Genomic DNA, 21,688 nt, shown 5'->3' on the forward strand with positions numbered 1-21,688 from the left:
ATCTGGCCAATTTTTGAAGGCAGCATAGATGTATCCTTCGCTGCCTTTGATATCCTACAATCCTGTGCGTTCCATTCCGTGAGAGTTAAGCCAAAAAATAAAGATGGTGTCTGAAAGTTGCGGTCGGTGGTCAGTTTGTGTAAATGTGTTTCTGATCAACGTTTTTCACTTTTTATGCCATTTCTAGCGAGAAATTAATATTGCAGTAATGAATTATACACCTAGTTATCACCAAAGCTCTCTATATTTTGCTGTAGATCATTAAACCATTACGCTGCCTCAGAAGCCTGTCCGAAATCAGTTTCATGAGGTGCCTTCGTGCAAAAACGCTGCCTGCAAAGTCATTGCCCGATTAGACAGCAAGGCAGCAAGTCACCTGCCTAAGTTTTCGGATGCAGCCAGTGTCTTTTTATTTTTATGGAGCATGGTCTGACTAAATGCTGAGTTTTCAGAAGCTGGACCATCCATATACAGGAGTATGTATACTACAATCAACTGAAACCCTGTGACTACACACAGACAGTCTCCATTTAATGAATCATGTGACATCAAAACCAACAACACCTGACTGCACCTGTGATAATTTAAAAAAATATTAAATGTGGTTAATACTTATGAAATCGATTACACTGAATTACTTTGTCTAAATCTGCTTTATGCTTGACATTAAAGAGTCTTTTCTTTTCATCACAAAGATCACTGTGCCAAAATAAGTTCACTGTGATTCAATGCTGTAAGACAATAAAACATGAAAAAGTCTAAGCAGGATGAATACTTTCTATAGGCACTGTGTCGTGCCAGGCATTTAATGACCTGTGAGGTCAAAGCCTGCAACTGGAGAAGGCCTTTGGTAGCACCCCTTTTTGGCATCAACTATGGTGGGAAATATTTGGGAGAAGTGGTTAAGCTGAGTGTGAAATTGTTCTTTCACAGAGATTTAAGAACCAAGGGGAGGGGAACAAGAGCAGGAGTCAAATGTGCTCAAGATGGCAAGAGGCAATAATGCAGAAACAGAACGAGAAAGAGAAACTGGGGAACCAAGGGCCACTGGTTTGTAAATGGTATTTGTCTGTAGAGTGTTCCTGAGTTGGCTATATGGTTCTTTAGAAATATTAGATGTCAGATATGTCAGATCTTATTAAATTCAAATTCTTCAGCTTAATATGTACTTAATATGTCTTAATATGCAAGGTCAAGCCAGCAACTTAAAGACACCCTTTGATATAAACAAGCATGTAAGCTACTCTAAGATAAGGCAATAAGCTCTAAACATGTTGTTATCATTTTCAACAAACACTGAGCAATAAAAGTCTTAGAGAGATTACACTGTTAGGCTCCTCAGTACACTGATGACAGACCTTTAGTTTGAAAAAATAGATCACCCAAAAATTTGTCCTTAACTTATCCTTTTGTTGTTTCAAACTTGTATGGTTTTCTTTCTTCTGTAACATAAAAGAAGGTATTATGAATAAAGTTTCAACAGTTTTGACCATCCAATGAATGTCAGCAGGGTCTACATCCTGACTGGAAGCAGTGATGACCTTCATTGCGTGAAGAGACACTGAAACACTGAGACATTTTTCAAAATCAGAGTCATTTTTAGATGAACTATCCCTTTAAGTAGGTTTACTTTACATTTGACTAACTTTAGATGTCATTTTTTCACTTTCTGAATGCTTACTTGAAAAGCTATGGTTGGTTACTTAAGTGATATACTTGCCTTTGTGCCATCATTTTAATTTAATTTGTTTGTAATACTAATATTTAACATTCTTAATTAACATGTGTATTCATTAGCATACACATTTTGCTGTGGTATTGAAATTGGTATCAAGAGTTAATGAACTGGTGTTGCTGATTTCTGAAATAATGGTATTGTGACAAACTTTATTTTTTGAGTGTGGTCACAAAGTCTCATAGGCAAAAGCAAGATAATGTAGACGAGTGAGAGACACAAGTGAAGGGTGAGGCTTGCACATAGAGCATGAGGCTCGGCCCTGACTGGTCTGACAAGCTCCCCAAATGCTTCATTAAACTGCCAGAGGGGAAGTTCTCAAAGAATTTTGGGACAGGCTTTTGTAAATTAACACTTTTTAACTACATCTAAATCCAGGATGTGCCAACCGTAAACCAGAGTCATATCTTATTCACCGCATTACTGATCTGTGATCAGGCTCTGAACCACCTAATTTGTGAATATCAGACAAACACGAGGGAACAGTTCCTATGTCAGAGCACTGTGGGCTTAAAAGTCTCTGTATGGGCATGTGCTCTAGTCTACAAAAGCCAAAATCACTCTGTTTATCTTGAGTGTCATCACAAGCAAACAACAGCCAAAACTTTCACACAAACTTTGTTTAGAGTAACCCCACTGTGATTAACCAAGTGCTAAACATTTTGTCTTAATTTTTCCACATTCATGAGGCCAGAGCTCTGTCCCTGAGGTGTGATGCAATGGAGTGAGGGGCAAATGTGAGGACAATGTGAGAAAAAGAGGAGAACTACACAATGAAAGAGAAGTGGGAGGGTGAAAAGTGGAATAAATAAGAGAAGCAATTCACACTCATTTGTTAAAAACAAACACATCTTCCTCTCCCCCTCTGTTAAATTTAACTACTCACTCACCATATAGATATTTTAAAAATGAAAGATTTAATGTTCCAGGAATAATCTGATGGATAGATAGTGATAAATGTAGCTCTATTTTCACTAGTTTTGGGTGCACCTGATGTCAATCTGATGCGTTTTTTAGCCCCTGTGTTTACATAAGATGTTTTCTTGCATTCAAAAACAGCTAGATGGAGCGCAACGAAATAGAACAGAATGCAGGGGTCTTGAGATAAAATGTAAAAGTCAGACTATTTTAACGACACAAACTTACAAACGTATTGTTCGTGCAATGGAGCTGAAAAAACATTGCAAGATGTAGTTTAATGGGAAAATAAATCTGTTAACATAATTTACTGTAATATTAAAGATGATGTATAGATAGATGACCACATAAATGTTTGGAGGTCCAACATAGAACAGAATCCACTCAGATCTGCCAGGATTCTCACCACACAATTTTCAGCTTTCTCAAAGTATTTCTACATCTTGAACTCACATACTTTTTCCTGTATGTAGTCTGTGTTTCTCATTCTCTGTCTCTCTTTCAGATGGGGCTCCAACAGTAACGTGACCAGATGTGAAAGCGTGACACTCTCAGAAACAGTTATAAATCAGTTGCAAAATATCTGCACAGTAGATTCATAACCTAATGTGTGTGTGTTTAGTGGCACTGAACACTTAGGTGTACATTCTGAAGCCAACTCAAACCTGACTTCAATAAAAAGCAATCCCATGACTTTTTATCCCCACTGAATGCAGGAATGTGATCAGGGACTTTCAAAATTACTTTCATTGACTGTTTTACACACAAAATCTGTCTTGAATTAGATTTTTGGCTTTGCTGTGCTGAAGGAAATTAGTCTTGAATACATAAAACAGCTGTGATATAAAGAGCCGCCCACAAAAAAAACAGATGGTTCATGAAATTTGGTATCAGTCAGACGTAAGTGCTGGTCACATTTGATCTGCCTTAGACCATTAGAAATTACAAAAGAACCATACAAAAAAAATTCAAGATCAGTTTATCGTCCACCAATGAAAACTGTACACTCAAAAAGTAATAGCACACCTCTTTTAAAACAAGCCACACAATCTGAGGTATCATTCATGTCCTTGAGTAATGTGCCAAATTTTAATATTTACTTTTAGATATTCATTCAAAACCCAAATCCTAACTATGAGCAATATAAGTAGTCCTGCAAACAGTCCTAATAAGGTCAAGGAGAGTTTCAAACACATGTTTCTCCTCCTTTCTGACACGGATCAGGTGGCACAAGTCTGTCTGAGCTCTTGCACAGAGCAGCTGGTTCACAGCTGTAAGTCTTGCTCATTTGAAAGTGCTTCCCTACAACCAAACCCAGAGCCCAAGGGACATCTCTGCTCGTGTGTCTCTCTCTCTCTCTCTCTCCGGCTCTCTGTTAGTGCTAATAGCTGCTGAGAGAAATGGGAAAGTAATTATGAGAGTCTGACAGAGCTGGGTTTAGAGAAAAGTACTCAATAGAGCAAGCGAGCAAGAGAGTCAGAAGAGATTTGTCGGCATTGGCCCGCATCCACCCTGGACAGCAGAAGGAAGTTGTTCACACTGAGTGAGGAAGTAACCCCATTTCCTGGCATTTCTGTATATACACCAAGCACTCTCTATTCTGTTAAACGTTGACATTGCAACAAACAACAAACTCTTCCCGAAGCCATCTGTAATGAGACAATTGCATACAGATTTGATAACATAAGAATGAAGGGAAGTTTTCATTGACGATCATTAAATCTGTACCTCACGTGGGGTTAAAAAGCACCCTGATTGTTTAATTATAGGCTGCAACTAGTTTGGGAGGAGACCTGGTAATTCTCAAAGCAACAACATTCCAATTAATGTGTCCAGAAAGCTGTCTGTATGCTAGCAATCAGAAAGAACACTTTCACATCAGCACAAGCATAAAAAACATATTGAATATCATAGGAATTATGGATCGGTTATTGCCTGATAATACAGATTTTGTTTTATTTACTGTATCAGTTGATATTACATACACTATCAATTAAAAGGTTGAACTCAATAAGGTTTTTTTTTTAAAGACATGAATGCTTTTATTCAGTAAGGACATATAAAACTGGTCAAAAGTGACATTTATAATGTTACAAAACACTCCTATTTCAAATAAAAGCTGTTCTGTTGAACTTTCTATATCAGGATCCAGAATCCCGAAAAACAAATTATCACCATTTCATCATATAAAGCAGCACAACTGTTTTCATTACTGATAATAATAATAATAAGAAATGTAAGCACCAAATCAGCACAAAAGAATGATTTCTGAATCATAATGTGACCATGAAGACTGGAGTAATGGCTGCTGAAAATTCGGCTTTACCATCACAAGAATATATATATATATATATATATATATATATATATATATATATATATATATATATATATATATATATATATATATATATATATACATACATTTTTTTAAATACATTCAAATAGAAAACTATTATTTAAATTTTTTATAATACTTCACAATATTACTCTATATTGTGTCTATTACTGTGTGGCTAGAGACAGTCTTAGTGTATTGCAGTTTGGCAGGAATTAAAAACATCATAATTCCTACTTCATTTGTTAACCTGCTCAGTGGTTTTAATCCACGGATTTAACAAGCTTGAACGTCTCACTCCTTCTGGCCTCCCGCAGCATTCTCCTACAATCTTTAAAAAAAAGAGACAACACTCTGTTGTGGAGATTTAGTAACCAGGAACTCAGTGGGTTGTAGAACACAGATAAGTAAAATGCTTTATTCCTTGCTTACCTTTAAGAAAGTGCAAACTACTCAAAATTGTCACCTTTTGCTTTTAAGCAACAGCCATTAAAACAACGAGAGAATGAATGAGCGATGTTCTTACGTTTTGTAGTGTGCGCTTGGTGGCTCATTGGGTGCTGAAAATAAAATGTAAACCAACGCTCACTCATTCAACCCTAACTGGAGAGTCATTTTAAAATGTCATCATAACACAATGAAGCGCCTTCCAGCGACCCAGTCAAGACCTCCACCACACCAGTTGGTTGGATATGGGCATCCCTGAGACAAGCACGGCCATGGGCCATTTCATAACCATCTCGTTGTGTTCTGAGTAGTGGGAGTATGCTGAAGATAAATCACATTTCACACCAGAGAGCAACAGCAGGTCAAAACTGTGGCTGCGGACTATGCATGCCGCTCGCAGGCGGAAACAATAAGACAACTTCTTATTGCACACGCTGTAACGGCATATGTGAGCAAATAAATAAGACTTGAAACAACCTACACAGCTGGGACGACAAGCCAGGAGAGGAAATAAAGAAAAGCTAAATCTATCCCACCCCAAGGAATGGCATTTAATACAGAGAAACAAGGAGAAACATCATCTGTGGGACACAATGGACGAGCTGTGAGTGCATCCACAGGGAAGTGTGTGTGTGTGTGTGTGTGTGTGTGTTTGAGTGAGAGAGGAAGAAAATGAGAAAAGAGAGAGAGAGAGAGAGAGCGAGAGAGAGAGAGGAATGTGAAATACCAACAGCAGCATTCCTCCCTCTTCTTGCCGAGCCTGCAGTAATTATATTGTCTTGTTTTCTTTTGTGAGGCTCCTCTGTTCTGAAGGGATTGTGTCTGACTTGCATGTGGAATGGAAGTCATATGTGACCTTAATACTCCAAACAAGTCTCTAATACAACAACTGGCACCCTTTGTTTCTGAAACCCGCTGAGACGAGCTGCTTAGCATAAATAAACAGCCGTCAGATGGAAAGCTCTTCAGTTACTGCTGAACTGAGAAATACAACAAATACGCAAACCATCATTCAGCTTCATCTTCCTGGAAACAGAAAATCCACGCTCACCTACTTTAAAATAATAAATAAGATTTCCTCCATCTTAAAGAAAAACAAAACTGGTTAATTCGACTACACTTAGAAGACCCAAAGAAAAGTCCATATTTCCCCTCATACGTGTCCATTTTGAATTCTTCTTTCACAATGTGCCGCTGCAGATTTCATCCGTTCAGACTCTCTCACATCTGGGCAGAAGTGTGAAACACGAGTGTTCCCCTCAGAAAAAAAAAATCTAGAGGGCTTTTAAAATGTTTATGCAAAACATATACATAACATATCTTATAAATGTATTTATTCGTACGTTTAAAATAAAGTGAAGCTGACACACGCCATTCGAGACTCGCCGTGCAGAACAGAAACGTGAGCGCTGATGCTTCACACCGCCGTACAGAGCGTACTGACGGCAAAACACTTCAGAAATGTGTTCTGAAATAGATAAGCCCATAAAGTACTTACCATATGATACTTTAAAGCAGCAAATAACGATAAGGATGACTTTGCCCGAAGAGACAGCGGGTAATTGGCCCATATTTTGAGTAAAATCCACATAGAGTCGCCAGCGCGAGGCTGAGCTCCGTCAGGTTAAAGCGTAACGAATTATAAAATGATCTTCAAGAGTAGGTAAACTAATACTATTTGAAAGAGAAATTGTCTTTTGTCTCTCAGAATGTCCCGTTTGGTCACATAAATCCGTATACTGCCTTCATTTGAGAGTTTTTCCTTCTCGTTGTTGGGCTGTGATCAAACTTTCTGAACTTCTCTCTTCTTTCACTCCCTGAAGTCGCAGACGAAGATGTTCTTCCGCCAGTCCTACGGGAGGAACTATAGTCTGTGATGCGTCTCTGAATATCAAGCTTCTCAAAAGTTTACTTCCTAGAAGTTATTGAAAATATTCAAAGAGTTAAACTATGAATTTATTTAGCTGGTTTCGAATCAAGGGTTGATTTTGTGCCACTTTTCTTTCTTTTTTTTCTGCCATGGCGGAGGAATTTTCACTTATTCTGCAAAGTCGAGTATGACTCAGATTGAACCCGTTCTTTTACTTTTTCCTCTCCACCCGTTGACGTTACTTGGTAGATGACCCACCCCCTATCTCTAGGGTTTTTACTATGTAATAGAAAACATATTTATAACGAAAAGGTGTTGTTGTGTTCTGATTAACCATAACCCAACAACACCATTTTGGTATTAATCTGTTTTCGATATGTTGATGTCTGTAATTTGAGTATTTTAGTAATTGTCCCAATACATGTGATGACTGCTTGAATGTTTAATTTAGATATTAGCACAAATTAACAGCGGATTTGTTCACAAGTTCAAATTTAGGCCTATGTGTGTGTGTTCCTTTATCATCGTAGATAGTAGATAGGTAGAAAAATTATATTAGTCAGTGAAACAAGCTGCTCCTGTCCTGGCCTAGTTAATTTCGCCTACAAACATCAAAACATTACAACTCAAATATGTCATGAATCAAGTACCATCTATCCAGAGATCATCAAAGATGTGCCTGTGGGATGCTATTGTTTAAGATGTTGCATTGGAGGGCTCCTATATTGTAAAGGCAAAATAAAAAAATCAATCCCTTTTTTTGTTAATATCCTCCAGTGCTTTCTAATGAAAGACTTTGCATTGAATGTAGAAAATTAACAGACTGCAGTAAAGGCATTACTGTGCCATAATGCCTTTCTCCAGGGTGCCGTAGACTTTCTTTTCTTTCCATATTTTCCACGCTTGCAGGTCTAAGCTCATTCCTTAAGGATGACTTTTTCACATCCATTCTACAAATTAATTTCCCATAAATGTAAGAGATTTTTGGTGAAAATATTGCATAATTTCAACATTGTTTGTTTTATCAGAGTCACATTTATTTTTTAGCTTCATTCATATTGAACAATTAACTTAACCTATAAATTTTTCACTATAGGAGTTTCTTCTGGAAACTCCCTTAAAGTCCCTAAAAAAATAACAGCTTCAACCTTTGTGTGCCATCTGTGCCTCTGAGCTCAGATTATGCTCATTCAGCAAAAAAACTAAAAACATCTGTACAATATGTCAGCTGTAGCCATCTGTTAAACTAAGTTTCATTTATTTTAAACTTCTAGAAAATGAAAATGTCTGAGCTAAATCTAAAGTATCTTTTCTGTAGTAAAGGGAAGAGAGTAAATCTGTCACATCTTGTAAGTCAACTCAAATCACCAAAAAAAGAAAGAAATGAAATCGCCCATTTCATATTGACTTGATACTGTACTAATGAAAACACCTTCAACAGCCTTTCAAAGTTGAAACAAATATTATTTTAGATTGACAGAAACGTTATGCCAAGCCTGCAAATGTAAATATCAAAATAAGAGAATGTACCCATGATAAGGCAAAGGTCAGAGACTGCTGGGACAATTTTTAATGGCCTGCCATTCAGAGGGTGATTTATCGCAGTAGGCATGCGTCAAAGGGGCCAGATAAAATGCTGATATATTGCGGCTAGGTGGCATCAAAAGACTGATTGCCTCACTACTGGTTACCTACACCCCCACTTGGGTCTACCCTCCATTTGCGTGGGAAACTACACTTAGTACACACCAAAAACTCGGTCTAGACATTTAAGAAGGAACTTACCAGTTTGAAAAAAAAATGGACAGACAGACAGACAGACAGACAGATAGATAGATAGATAAATAGATAGATTGGCGGAAGCATCACCTATCTCTAGCTCTTTTAAAATGAAATGAGAGAGGGGCCACAGGAAGTGAGGGGTATATTTAGTGGTAGATTATCTCACACTCACTGTAATCTTCTGCAACATATGAGCTGGATGGCACTGCAAAAACTATACCAGTGGCTGTAAGCTGAGACAGTGTTGATCATATATAGGCTTAAGACTGGCTCTCAATTCCAAATACATACTATATAAAAATGATTAAGATATTTTAAGTGTGCAACTCATCCCTGCTTATGGATGCTTATTATATGTTTACTTCCTAGTGCCATTACAGAAAGAGAGCCAGTTACAGTAGTCGATGGCAGGTGAGGTCTGGGAAAGGATAGCATGGATTAGTTTGATATGTTTACAAATTTTTGCAAATTGTTTCTCATACATTTAATTATTTATGCATCATCTTACCCATGCATCATTGTATTACGTCATCACATCTTTTACACAAACAAAAAAAACTTAATTTGTCAAAATCTAATATAAATGCTAGCATGTGACTTTTAATGATGGCATAGTTTTAGTCATAAAACAGTACCTTCTTTTCTCCAGAATGTGAAGTGAATTGAAAGCATGATGATGTGACGTGGTGAGTCATGTGACATGCAGGGGCATCATTTGCATCAGCATTATGAATATGACACACATGAAGCTGGAAAATGTTGCTCTTTTGAATGTAAGGTGTGTTCGGTTCTGAACACAATGGAGTGCCTGTACAGCTAGACAACATCATGCAGTTAAAAGACAGTTAAAAGACTCAAAATCAAGAACAGGAAACATTCCTGGATTAATGACCTCAGAAAAGCTGTCATTAAGAGACACAATGCCACAAATATGTGTGATAAATTGAAGAAATGTATTTGAATTTGAAAGGCACTCCCAATTCAGTTTGGTGGTGTAAAACCCATTTTACTGTAATACACACATATATGTGTTTCACTACAAAAAAGGGAGGGGGGGGGGGCTTTAATAATGAGATTCAAAAGTGCCTGTGAGATTTCACAGTGTTTTCAAACTTAAACAGTCATGGTCTTTTAGACAAACCATGGACAAAAGCCATAGACAAAAGCCAAGTTCTCAAGCATCAGGTTCACTTTGCGCAAGTGTTATGATCACCGCAGCACCATACCACTTCTCAATGTTCCACAGTGGTCGGGGCTCTGGGTCGGCTTGCGGCCCCCTTTGACACATCCTAGCATGAAAACCACTCTTGTCCTCAGAGGGGTCAAGACAGTAGAGAGGGTACTGCAAGAAGAGGTAAGGAGAGAGCTGGCAGTTAAAGCCGTGAGGTTCTTAAGGGGGAGAATTTTAATGCATGTCCTGTAAGCGGACCTTGGGTCTTGGCCGGGGCAGGTGGATGGAATTTGCTGTTGCAAATGGGATGTCTACTCAGCCATCACATACACGGCGAGAGGGCTATTAATATAACACTGTGGGAAAAGGAGAATGCTCATGTTTATGAGCATTGACCTACAGACATGGAGAACGAAGGCTATATCATTTCAGCCTGAGGCCACCATTCGTGACATCGGGGTCAGGGTCTGCATGTGGACACATACATGTTTACATACTCCCTGCCGAATCTGTGTTTTATATATATATATATATATATATATATATATATATATATATATATATATATATATATTTATTATATATATATATATATATATATATATATATATATATATATATATATATATATATATATATATATATATATAAAACATTGTTTCGAAGCTAGTTTACATTTTTAATTAAGGGGTCACAAGACAAAATAAATAAAATATACAGTAAAAATAAAATATGAAACTAAAATAATAAAAAATAATGAAATAAGATAATAAAATAAAAAAGTAAAGTAAAATAAAATAACAATAATAAATAAATAACAAAATACCATGTTAAGAAGCAAAATGTAAACTTTTGGACAGGATAATTTGTGCAAATGTGTAAATAAAGTAAAAAAAACAAACAAACAAACAAACAAAAAAATAATATATATATATCTGTCTTGTAGAATACAATGGCTTTATTAAACTTTCTTTAATAAAAAACAACCAGAAAAAGTTAAACATCTTACAGATTCTTCAAAGAGTATGTGAATCTAATTGGGGAAAAAAATACTTGTAAATGTAACACAACTGTAAGTGATTTAATGGATTGTAATGATCCATTAAAAATGTGTGTATGTGTGGGTTAGTCATATATAGCAAACCGTTTTAGAGATTATGCTGAATAAACCGCCCTTTGATTTTCTGAGGGTGGTCCCACTGGCTTAGAAGTGCACTGAGGTCAAAGTAATTCTCTATGGTCGGTAGCCTCTCCCCCAGTCCAGATGGAACAAGTGAGAGTGAGAAAGATGAAGAGGTAAATCAAATAAAAGATCAGCAAATATCAATATATATGCAGATTTACTGTCTATTACAGGCAGTATACATACATGCACATATACATGTAAGAGCATGACATTGGGGAAAGTGTAAAGTGAGCCAAGTGTTTTTCCTTCCAAGGGTTAACTGTGTCATAAATCCATCCTGAGGCCAGGCATTTCTGGTATTCACACCTCTGACTGCAACACAGACTCCTATAGCAGCGTAGCTAATCTAGATAGGACACTATTAATACTGCCATCTGCAGTCACCAGCTTGACATATAGTAAGTGCTCCCGCAGGTAAACTAGCTAGCAGTTTGAACAAAACAGACTGTATTTAAAAGGTGTTTTGGAGTGGCTATATCATTAAGAAAATTCCAGGTTCAATACAAGTTATCCCCAGCATTTTTGATATAGTTTCACCTGTTGCAGTTACAATAAGATACTGACAAAGGGAATAAACAGTGTAATACAAAAATTCCTAACACGATTTTAAAAGAATGTCTCTAGAGGATCCAAACAGAATTGCAAACAGTAAAGTTTCCTGAACTGTCAGCTAAATAAACCAGAGGGGTTTGGGTACTTTTTAACCAATTCCCAGGTAAATAATAGCTTGGTCAGCCTGGAAGTTCAGGTTAAACCAGCTAAGATGAGTTCAAGTTTTTTTGCAGGATAGTTTCAAAAAATATATATAGTTTAGCAATAAATCAAGACTGAATCTGAAACATTTTCCAAAACTTAGTTAAGCAGCAAGACAAAGTATCCCTACAGTTCTAACACAATTACAGTGACACATAACTATATGCTCCCATATGGCTGATGAGCTATACATATGAGGTTAAGTGTGACCTCAGTACGAGGGTTACTCCTTTTAGTGTATGTAACTGAGACTGTGTACACACAAGGTGAAGGGGCATCAAGCTTCAGCCATGAGGGAGGAGGGCAGTTCCCAGGCCCCTGTGTGTACGATGGGGGGCAATAACTCACAAGTTCCCTCAGAACTTCCTCTTTCGTCCCTGGTTTTTATGACCCCTGTAGACTGGAGTACAGCTGCTAAGGCTCTGCGATGTGAATCTAGGGAGCGTGAGAGAGGAGAAACAGGAGGAGAAAAAGGACAGCAGGAGAGCTGATGGAGAAAGGTGAAATCAGAGTGTCAATTTGAACAGTGAGCAAGAGAAAAAGGAAGCTTGATGTTGAGATTCATGGCATTTTGTGATAAATATGGCAACTAGAACTACAACCCACTTACAAAACAAGCTGTGTGTGAGAACGGCACTATACTGATGCTGTAAGATTTATGATGGTTAAAGTGTCAAACTGAGAATGGCTTGATAAACAATTCTCATGTCAATGAGAAATTAGGTGTAATCTATCAACCTTTATCAATTCAATAAAATAAATTGGGCCAAACAAAACTTTTCAAGTACTATAGATACACAATGGTAACTTAGTTTTACATACTTTCATTACCTGCAAAAATAATTCCAACAAGACATTTTCAGATTTTCAGAAGGAAAACATTACATTTTAATTGAAATGGTTTAATTTTTTTATAAATATTTATAAAATAAAAAAATATATATATAAAACAGAAAATTGTTTTTCTATTTTGATCAAAGTGGTGAATAAAAAGACTTCTTTAAAAATGAAAAAAAAAAAACTTAACACTTTACAATAGGATCACATTTGTGAACATTATTTAACACATTAACTAACATGTATTTACAACGAACAACATGTTTTACAGCATTAAACTTCAATACCAATGTTAAATGATAAATAATGATTGTTCATTTAAGTTAACAACTTTTGATCTTAAAAATGTATTAGTAAATACTGTGATTAACATTAACTAAGACTAATAAATGCTAAAGAAGTATTGCTCTTAGTTCATGTTAACTAATTAAGCAGCTAAACATTACCAAATGAAACCTTACGGTAAAGTGTTACCAAAAACCATTGAACTCAAATGTTTAAATGGTAGTGCATGTGTGTATAATATCCTAATGTATTAAAAATAGATAATATTATTATTTTACAGAAGTACAAATAACTATTAGTAGTAACTATGGTATTTTGGCAAAAAAGTGCAGTTACCATGTTACATTTTTCGAAAGGGATAGTCTATTTAATAAATTCTGTTCACGCTATTGGACATATGCCTCATAATAACACTAAGTGGCTAAAGTAGGCTAAATACAGAAACATCTATTCAATTTTTCTTCTCTCAGTGTTAGACTTCTTCTTTTTATACTATAACGTTTTCAGTTGCAAGTTTTCTCCAAAACGGTTCTAATAAGAGTCAAACATTGTTCAAACGTATTAACTTTTCCTGCAAACCGTTCGGTGACTGTGTGTGTGTGTGTGCATAATCAGTTTATGGTGTGTTCAGTACATGTGCAGTAAACCCTGACCCCTGATCACACCAAGTATTTTAATCCAGTCTGCTTCGTTTTCACATGACTGTCACACACCCCTGCCACAATGGCAACAGAAAAGAGAGAGATAGGAAGACGACAGAAAAGAGAGCAAGAGATCGAAGGGGTGGAAAAATGATCCCTCACCCTCCTCCGGCCTTATATTTCAGACTCTATATAAGAGCGCTATGCCCTTATTCTGCCCTGTCTGTATCACTTGTGCAATTTTCAAGCTGTGCAGATGATCAACAGTATGCAAACACTTCCCCTCTCACACAGTTTCCCGCAGTGTCAGATAAGGGTCTTCTGCGAAGGTGAATATGAGATAGAAACACAGATACACCTTTTTCTTAGGTCGCAGTTTCACAGAACATTTTATCTCAAAGGGCTTTCTTTCTTTTTTATCAATCAACCCTTTATCTTGAGTATGTCTGTCTCTAAATGATTTTGACTATTGAAATAATGTGATTTTTTCCAAGTAACAAAGTGTGTGGGAGGACATAACCCTGACAGTGATAGCAGGGTCATGAACTACAAATCAGATCCATCATTTGGTGCTTGTGATGTTTTATTAACAAGGTTCGAGAGGAGCACGATCAGATAATCAGCCTAAGCGAGTTTACATGCGTGGTCATGTTAACGCAGTTACCCATTTTCTTTTATCGGAGTAAGGTCATAAACGGCATAAGCATGCGACACAGATAGTTTTTTGCCTCTTACCCCAATTTCTCATTGCATGTAAACGCAATAACTCGCTTTCTGTCATCTTAATGGAGAGCGCATGTGTGATACGTAACAGGAACGCATCCTTAGTGCAGATCTAAGCGCATCTAGACAAAGCAAAGTTTTGTTATTTGGAGTCAGATACGCAAATGATTATTTTTGACGTCACTAAAAGGAAATAAGCTGATTTAATAATAAAGTCATGTAAACACATCTTACTGGTGTTGTCAGGTTACTGATGTGCATGTAAACGGGGAAAACTGGTTATTTCAATAAGCTGATATTTGTGAGTTATCAGCTTACTGGTGTGCGTTAGGCACATGTGTAACCCGTTTAGCTAATCATCCTATCTAGCACAATAAGTATAGGCTATAAACAGAGCAAACTTGCCTCTATTCTACGAGTAACCCCCCACCTTCACCTCACTCTTAATCTATTCTCATCCCATAGCTGAGATAGGGGGAGTTTTCTGGGTTCGGGCTATATTCCGAACTCGGAGCCCCCACCCCCCATGACAGGATGAGAAAATATGCTTACTATTTGCTTAATCAGATTATATTTAAGGGCGAGCTCGTGAATTGAGAGTTTTCATAAATAACATTGCTAAACATGCATATATTCTGCAAACTCCAAGGACAGCTGCTGCTAAACATGCATCCACGAATCTGATGCGCACGCTTCTCAGAATCAGAACCAGAAAGAGCTTTATAGCCAAGTAGCTATACTTGCGCATACAAGGAATTTGTTTTAGTGACATAAGCTTCCAGTACACAGACAAAAACACACATAAAAAATAAAAATAAAATAAAGTGTATTAACAGTTGTGCAATAAATGATAATGGAATAGGATTGAGTAAGATGCAGGGATGTACTAGGATGGAGGGGTAACAAATAAATAAGGATATTGCACATTAAAAAATTTTTTTACAAAGACAAATAGTCCGCAGTAGTTCAAGGCTTGGCAGTGTTTATCAGCAGGTCAGCCCTAGCAAACTCTCACTTCCCTCTCTGCAAAGAAAAAAAAATGAAGGGGTGAAAAGTTGACTGACTCTGAGCATTGTGGTTGGTGATGCACGCTACCGTGGCAGCTTCTCTTTTCGGTTGTGCCCACTTCCTGCACACACGCAGACATAACGGGGTACGAACGTCAGCGTTTCGTTGTCTCTGCAAAAAGATAAAAAAATAAAAAATAAAAAATAAAAATTGGTTAGCACCTTTCTTTCATCTAGTCTCTAAAATCAGCTCTATTTCTCGGTTTCCGTCTCGCTGAAAACTGCAGAGTAACAGAAGACAATTAAAGGCCCGGGCCGAAAACAGGAAGATTTGGAGACGTTTTGTTTCTCAGGTTTATAAAGTGCAGTTGTGCGCACTCTGGTGCTTGTGCATGGAAAACAGGTGGAGAGCACTTAAAAACTCTTTCTTCATCAGAAACGTTTTGCACATGAAAAAAGCTTAAAGTATTCTTTAAAAATATTTAAAATAATGCACACTCACACGAGTTCCAGTCATTTGCAAGACTTTCACGCAAAACGCGCGAAACAGAAAATATAGCCTCCCGAAACGTTTTTAAAAGTTTAACTTAAAAACACGACTGAAACATCAACGAAACACATTTAGCATATAAATAAATGTAATTTAAAATTTATTTAAAAAGTGAAATGAAAAACCCCTAAAATGCTTATTCCAGGCCGGATCACCCAATGGTGACCAACATGATGTGAACGCCAATTGTAATCAAAAACTATTTTATCTTGTAGATTATGTCAGGAGAAATCCACTATTACTGTGGCAAACATGACCTAAAAATTAGAAACAGAACCCTCCTTCCCCCATTATAAATTATAAACAGACTATTTGATATTTAATTACTGTTATAATGATAACGTCAGAAATTCTCAGCTGAGTTTATCACGTAATATTTTCTAACCATAACTAGAAAAAAAATGTGAGATTACTTAAAAAGACTAACCTGCTTTGGTAACGAAAACCCAAAAAGCCACAGGCCAATGGAACCCTTCTTTTGACTGACAGTGACCTTGTAGTAAGACATCTACCCGTCCAAAGATTAAAAAAACAAAAAACAAACCCTGATGTCAGTGGGAACTGTACACCCAGAAACAAATATATCATTTTATTAATACTGTAGGTTTGGTGACCTGAAGAAATGCTCTTCTGATGAGTATTTCTTCAGCTTATCTGGTTGGTTACCGTGGGTTTAGTTCTAAAATGTATGTAAAATATAGATTAACGTAAGCGCTGAAAGAGAAAGCTTTAGGAACCCAGGCCAGATATCACATCTGCAATCATGCAAGAGGCAGGACCACAGATACAAATATATATAGTTTTAGACTGCACTGGATTGCATTTGACCCAAATCTCTTCTTCTTGAAATAAGTGGTAGGCCACCTCTCACACACGGAAACTAGCTCTAGGGACGTGGAATGTCACCTCACTGGCGGGAAAGGAGCCCGAGATTGTGCGTGAGGTTGAGAGGTTCCGACTAGCGATAGTCGGGATCACCTCTACGCACAGCTTGGGCTCTGGAACCACACTCCTCGAGAGAGGATGGACTCTTCACCACTCTGGAGTTGCCCATGGTGAGAGGCGGCGGGCTGGTGTGGGTCTGCTTATAGCCCCCCAGCTCAGCTGCCATGTGTTGGAGTTTACCCCGGTGAACGAGAGGGTCGCTTCCCTGCGCCTTCGGGTCGGGGATAGGTCTCTCACTGTCGTTTGTGCCTACGGGCCGAACGGCAGTGCAGAGTACCCGGCCTTCTTGGAGTCTCTGGGAGGGGTGCTGGAAAGTGCTCCGACTGGGGACTCCGTCGTTTTACTGGGGGATTTCAACGCCCACGTGGGCAACGACAGTGACACCTGGAGGGGCGTGATTGGGAGGAACGGCCCCCCTGATCTGAACCCGAGTGGTGTTCAGTTATTGGACTTCTGTGCTAGTTACAGCTTGTCCATAACGAACACCATGTTCAAGCATAAGGGTGTCCATCAGTACACGTGGCACCATGACACCCTAGGCCGTAGGTCGATGATCGACTTTGTGGTCGTTTCATCCGACCTCCGGCCGTATGTCTTGGACACTCGGGTGAAGAGAGGGGCGGAGCTGTCAACTGATCACCACCTGGTGGTGAGTTGGATCCGATGGCGGGGGAGGAAGCTGGACAGACTCGGCAGACCCAAACGTACTGTGAGGGTCTGCTGGGAACGTTTGGCAGAGCCTCCTGTCAGAGAGATCTTCAACTCCCACCTCCGGCAGAGCTTCGACCGGATCCCGAGGGAGGCTGGAGATATTGAGTCTGAGTGGACCATGTTCTCCACCTCCATTGTCGAAGCGGCCGCTCGGAGCTGTGGCCGTAAGGTCTCCGGTGCCTGTCGAGACGGCAATCCCCGAACCCGGTGGTGGACACCGGAAGTAAGGGATGCCGTCAAGCTGAAGAAGGAGTCCTATTGGGCCTGGTTGGCTTGTGGGACTCCTGAGGCAGCTGATAGGTACCGGCAGGCCAAGCGGACTGCAGCCCGGGTGGTTGTGGAGGCAAAAACTCGGGCCTGGGAGGAGTTCGGTGAGGCCATGGAGAAGGACTATCGGTCGGCCTCGAAGAGATTCTGGCAAACCGTCCGGCGCCTCAGGAGAGGGAAGCAGCGCCCTACCAATGCTGTTTACAGTAGAGGTGGGGAGCTGTTGACCTCAACTGGGGATGTCGTTGGACGGTGGAAGGAATACTTTGAGGATCTCCTCAATCCCGCTGTCACGTCTTCCATTGAGGAAGCAGAGGCTGAGGGCTCAGATGTGGACTCGTCCATCACCCAAGCTGAAGTCACCGAGGTAGTCAAGAAACTCCTCGGTGGCAAGGCACCGGGGGTGGATGAGATCCGCCCTGAGTACCTCAAGTCTCTGGATGTTGTGGGGCTGTCTTGGCTGACACGCCTCTGCAGCATCGCGTGGCAGTCGGGGACGGTGCCTCTGGGATGGCAGACCGGGGTGGTGGTCCCTCTTTTTAAGAAGGGGGACCGGAGGGTGTGTTCCAACTACAGGGGGATCACACTTCTCAGCCTCCCTGGGAAAGTCTATGCCAGGGTACTGGAGAGGAGAATCCGGCCGATAGTAGAACCTCGGATTCAGGAGGAACAGTGTGGTTTTCGTCCAGGCCGTGGAACACTGGACCAGCTCTATACCCTCTACGGGGTGCTGGAGGGTTCATGGGAGTTTGCCCAACCAGTCCACATGTGCTTTGTGGATTTGGAGAAGGCATTCGACTGTGTCCCTCGCGGCGGCCTGTGGAGGGTGCTCCGGGAGTATGGGGTCCGGGGCCCTTTGCTAAGGGCTATCCGGTCCCTGTACGACCGGAGCAGGAGCTTGGTACGTATTGCCAGCAGTAAGTCAGACTTGTTCCCGGTGCGTGTTGGACTCCGGCAGGGCTGCCCTTTGTCGCCGGTTCTGTTCATGATTTTTATGGACAGAATTTCTAGGCGCAGCCAGGGGCCGGAGGGGGTCAGGTTTGGTGACAACACGATTTCGTCTCTGCTCTTTGCGGATGATGTTGTCGTGTTGGCTCCATCAAGCCAGGACCTTCAGCATGCACTGGGACGGTTTGCAGCCGAGTGTGAAGCGGCTGGGATGAGAATCAGCACCTCCAAATCCGAGGCCATGGTCCTCAGTCGGAAAAGGGTGGCTTGCCCACTTCAGGTTGGTGGAGAGTTCCTGCCTCAAGTGGAGGAGTTTAAGTATCTTGGGGTCTTGTTCACGAGTGAGGGAAGGATGGAACGGGAGATTGACAGACGGATCGGTGCAGCTTCTGTAGTAATGCGGTCGATGTACCGGTCTGTCGTGGTGAAGAAAGAGCTGAGCCGCAAGGCGAAGCTCTCGATTTACCGGTCAATCTACGTTCCTACTCTCACCTATGGTCATGAGCTTTGGGTCATGACCGAAAGGACAAGATCCCGGATACAGGCGGCCGAAATGAGCTTTCTCCGCAGGGTGGCTGGGCGATCCCTTAGAGATAGGGTGAGAAGCTCAGTCACCCGGGAGGAGCTCAGAGTAGAGCCGCTGCTCCTCCACATCGAGAGGGGTCAGCTGAGGTGGCTCGGGCATCTGTTCCGGATGCCTCCTGGACGCCTTCCCGGGAAGGTGTTCCGGGCGCGTCCCACTGGGAGGAGACCCCGGGGAAGACCTAGGACACGCTGGAGAGACTATGTCTCCCGGCTGGCCTGGGAACGCCTCGGTGTCCCCCCAGAAGAGCTGGAAGAAGTGTCTAGGGAGAGGGAAGTCTGGGGTTCTCTGCTTAGACTGCTGCCCCCGCGACCCGGCCCCGGATAAGCGGAAGAAGATGGATGGCCACCACTCTCCCCCTGCACTAGTTTCAATGATCTGGTCTGGATTGAGTAACTGGACATGACCGCATATCTCCTTGCTGCAATTCAAGTGCTGTTTGTTGGGCAACTTTTGCACCAAGAAAATGAAAGTTCAAAAATGTCTGTTGGGTCTAAATGCGACATGAATGTACTTTTAAGACAAATTCGAATTAAGACTTAATAAACCACTCCATTTAATTTGGCTTTTAGAGATATGAGATCAATTCTTGAATACCTGGTTTATATAGAAGCCTGACTGGGCGGTCAGTACAATTATACATTTTATGCAGATAATTGGTAAACTAAAACATTTTATTCCATTTTGACAGGAAAGGAGTCCGAAAGCCGTGAGATATTAAGGGTGAAGATAAGAGACCTGCACTCCTGTGGGATCCGATGCAACAGATTGCGGCACGGACAAGACTTGATGGGTGAGTGTGGATGCGGGTGGGTAGAGACTCGTGTGTGTACAGGGTGCGGGAAAATAAAATGATTCATAAAATGACTCCCACAAAATAGAAATATCTTAACATAAAATATCTAAAAACCAATAAATTGTTATTCATCTATTGCAGAAAAACAACAAATAAAAACAATTAACAGGCTCAAGCATAGGCCAAGTTTACATTTATAACACGTGTTTGCAGTGTTGAGCAATGTAGCCAATCACAAACCTGTCTGTTGATTTCTGGTCTGCAATGACCAATCAGAGGTGTTTAAGTTAGAATCTACTCACCGCTCAAATGGCAGAGTGTCTGTGCAGTTCTCCTCAGAGACTGCAGTGCTTTTTAAATCCACTAGATGTTCTCATTTGGGGTTAGAATTGTTTCTTTATTCCGCATAAATAGATTATGATCCACAAACAAATGTAAAGAGATTCACAAAAATTAAACAATTCACAAATTAATAGAATGAGATCGACAAATATGTTCCACAAAAATGCACAAATAAATAAAATGTTATTTGCAGCAGTAGGTTCGGAGGCCCTCTATCGCTGACCGATAGAAGTTGTTCACCAGGTTTCTAGGGAGAATGGCATGTTTCAACTTCCTAAGATAATAAAGGCTCTGTTGGCCCTTCCCCACCTGGTGGAAGATGTGGACCAGGTAAGGTCAGCCAAGATGTGCAGACCAAGAAATTGAAAGCTTTCTACCATCTCTACTTCTTTCTTGTGTATGCAGTGCTCAGTGCACTTAGATTTCCTTATGTCCACAATAATTTCCTTGGTTTTAATGAGGTTTAGGTCCAGATTATTGTGATAGCACCGTTCTGTGAAATGCTCACTATTGTCTGTTATCAGTCTTATGGTGGTATCATCAGCAAACGTGATGGTCTTCACGATGGACTGAGAACACATCCCTGTGGCATGCCAGTGTTCAGTCAATAAATAAAAAGGATTGACTATTGTTTAGATTGATGTAAGGAGGCTATTTCAAAAAATTATTTAGAATGGGCTTCATTTGAATTCACCTACTTAAATTGAACAAATGTAATGCTTTTCAAAGCAAACCAGTCTGACAGGAAATGTCCACCAGACTTTATGACATTTAAGTAACTTGTCAAGGATGTCATGTTCCCATCGGAGTTTATCAGGTCATGCTCTTCAACCATAATTCTACTGAGCTACAA

The 21,688-nt window shown here is 39.9% G+C and overlaps 1 protein-coding gene across 1 annotated transcript in view; it reads right to left on the minus strand.

Moving 5' to 3' along the window:
• The window catches only part of LOC132114696 (neurogenic locus notch homolog protein 2-like), a 73,233-nt gene extending 65,968 nt beyond the window's left edge, over window positions 1–7,265 (minus strand). Inside the window, exon 1 of the mRNA XM_059522967.1 lies at window positions 6,937–7,265. Coding sequence (XP_059378950.1) covers window positions 6,937–7,009 — 73 coding nt within the window. The 5' untranslated portion in view covers window positions 7,010–7,265. The remainder of the gene's footprint in view (window positions 1–6,936) is intronic.
• Window positions 7,266–21,688: the final 14,423 nt, after the last annotated feature.

The sequence above is a fragment of the Carassius carassius genome, chromosome 34 (genome assembly GCF_963082965.1).
Source record: "Carassius carassius chromosome 34, fCarCar2.1, whole genome shotgun sequence".
Lineage (NCBI taxonomy): Eukaryota > Metazoa > Chordata > Actinopteri > Cypriniformes > Cyprinidae > Carassius > Carassius carassius.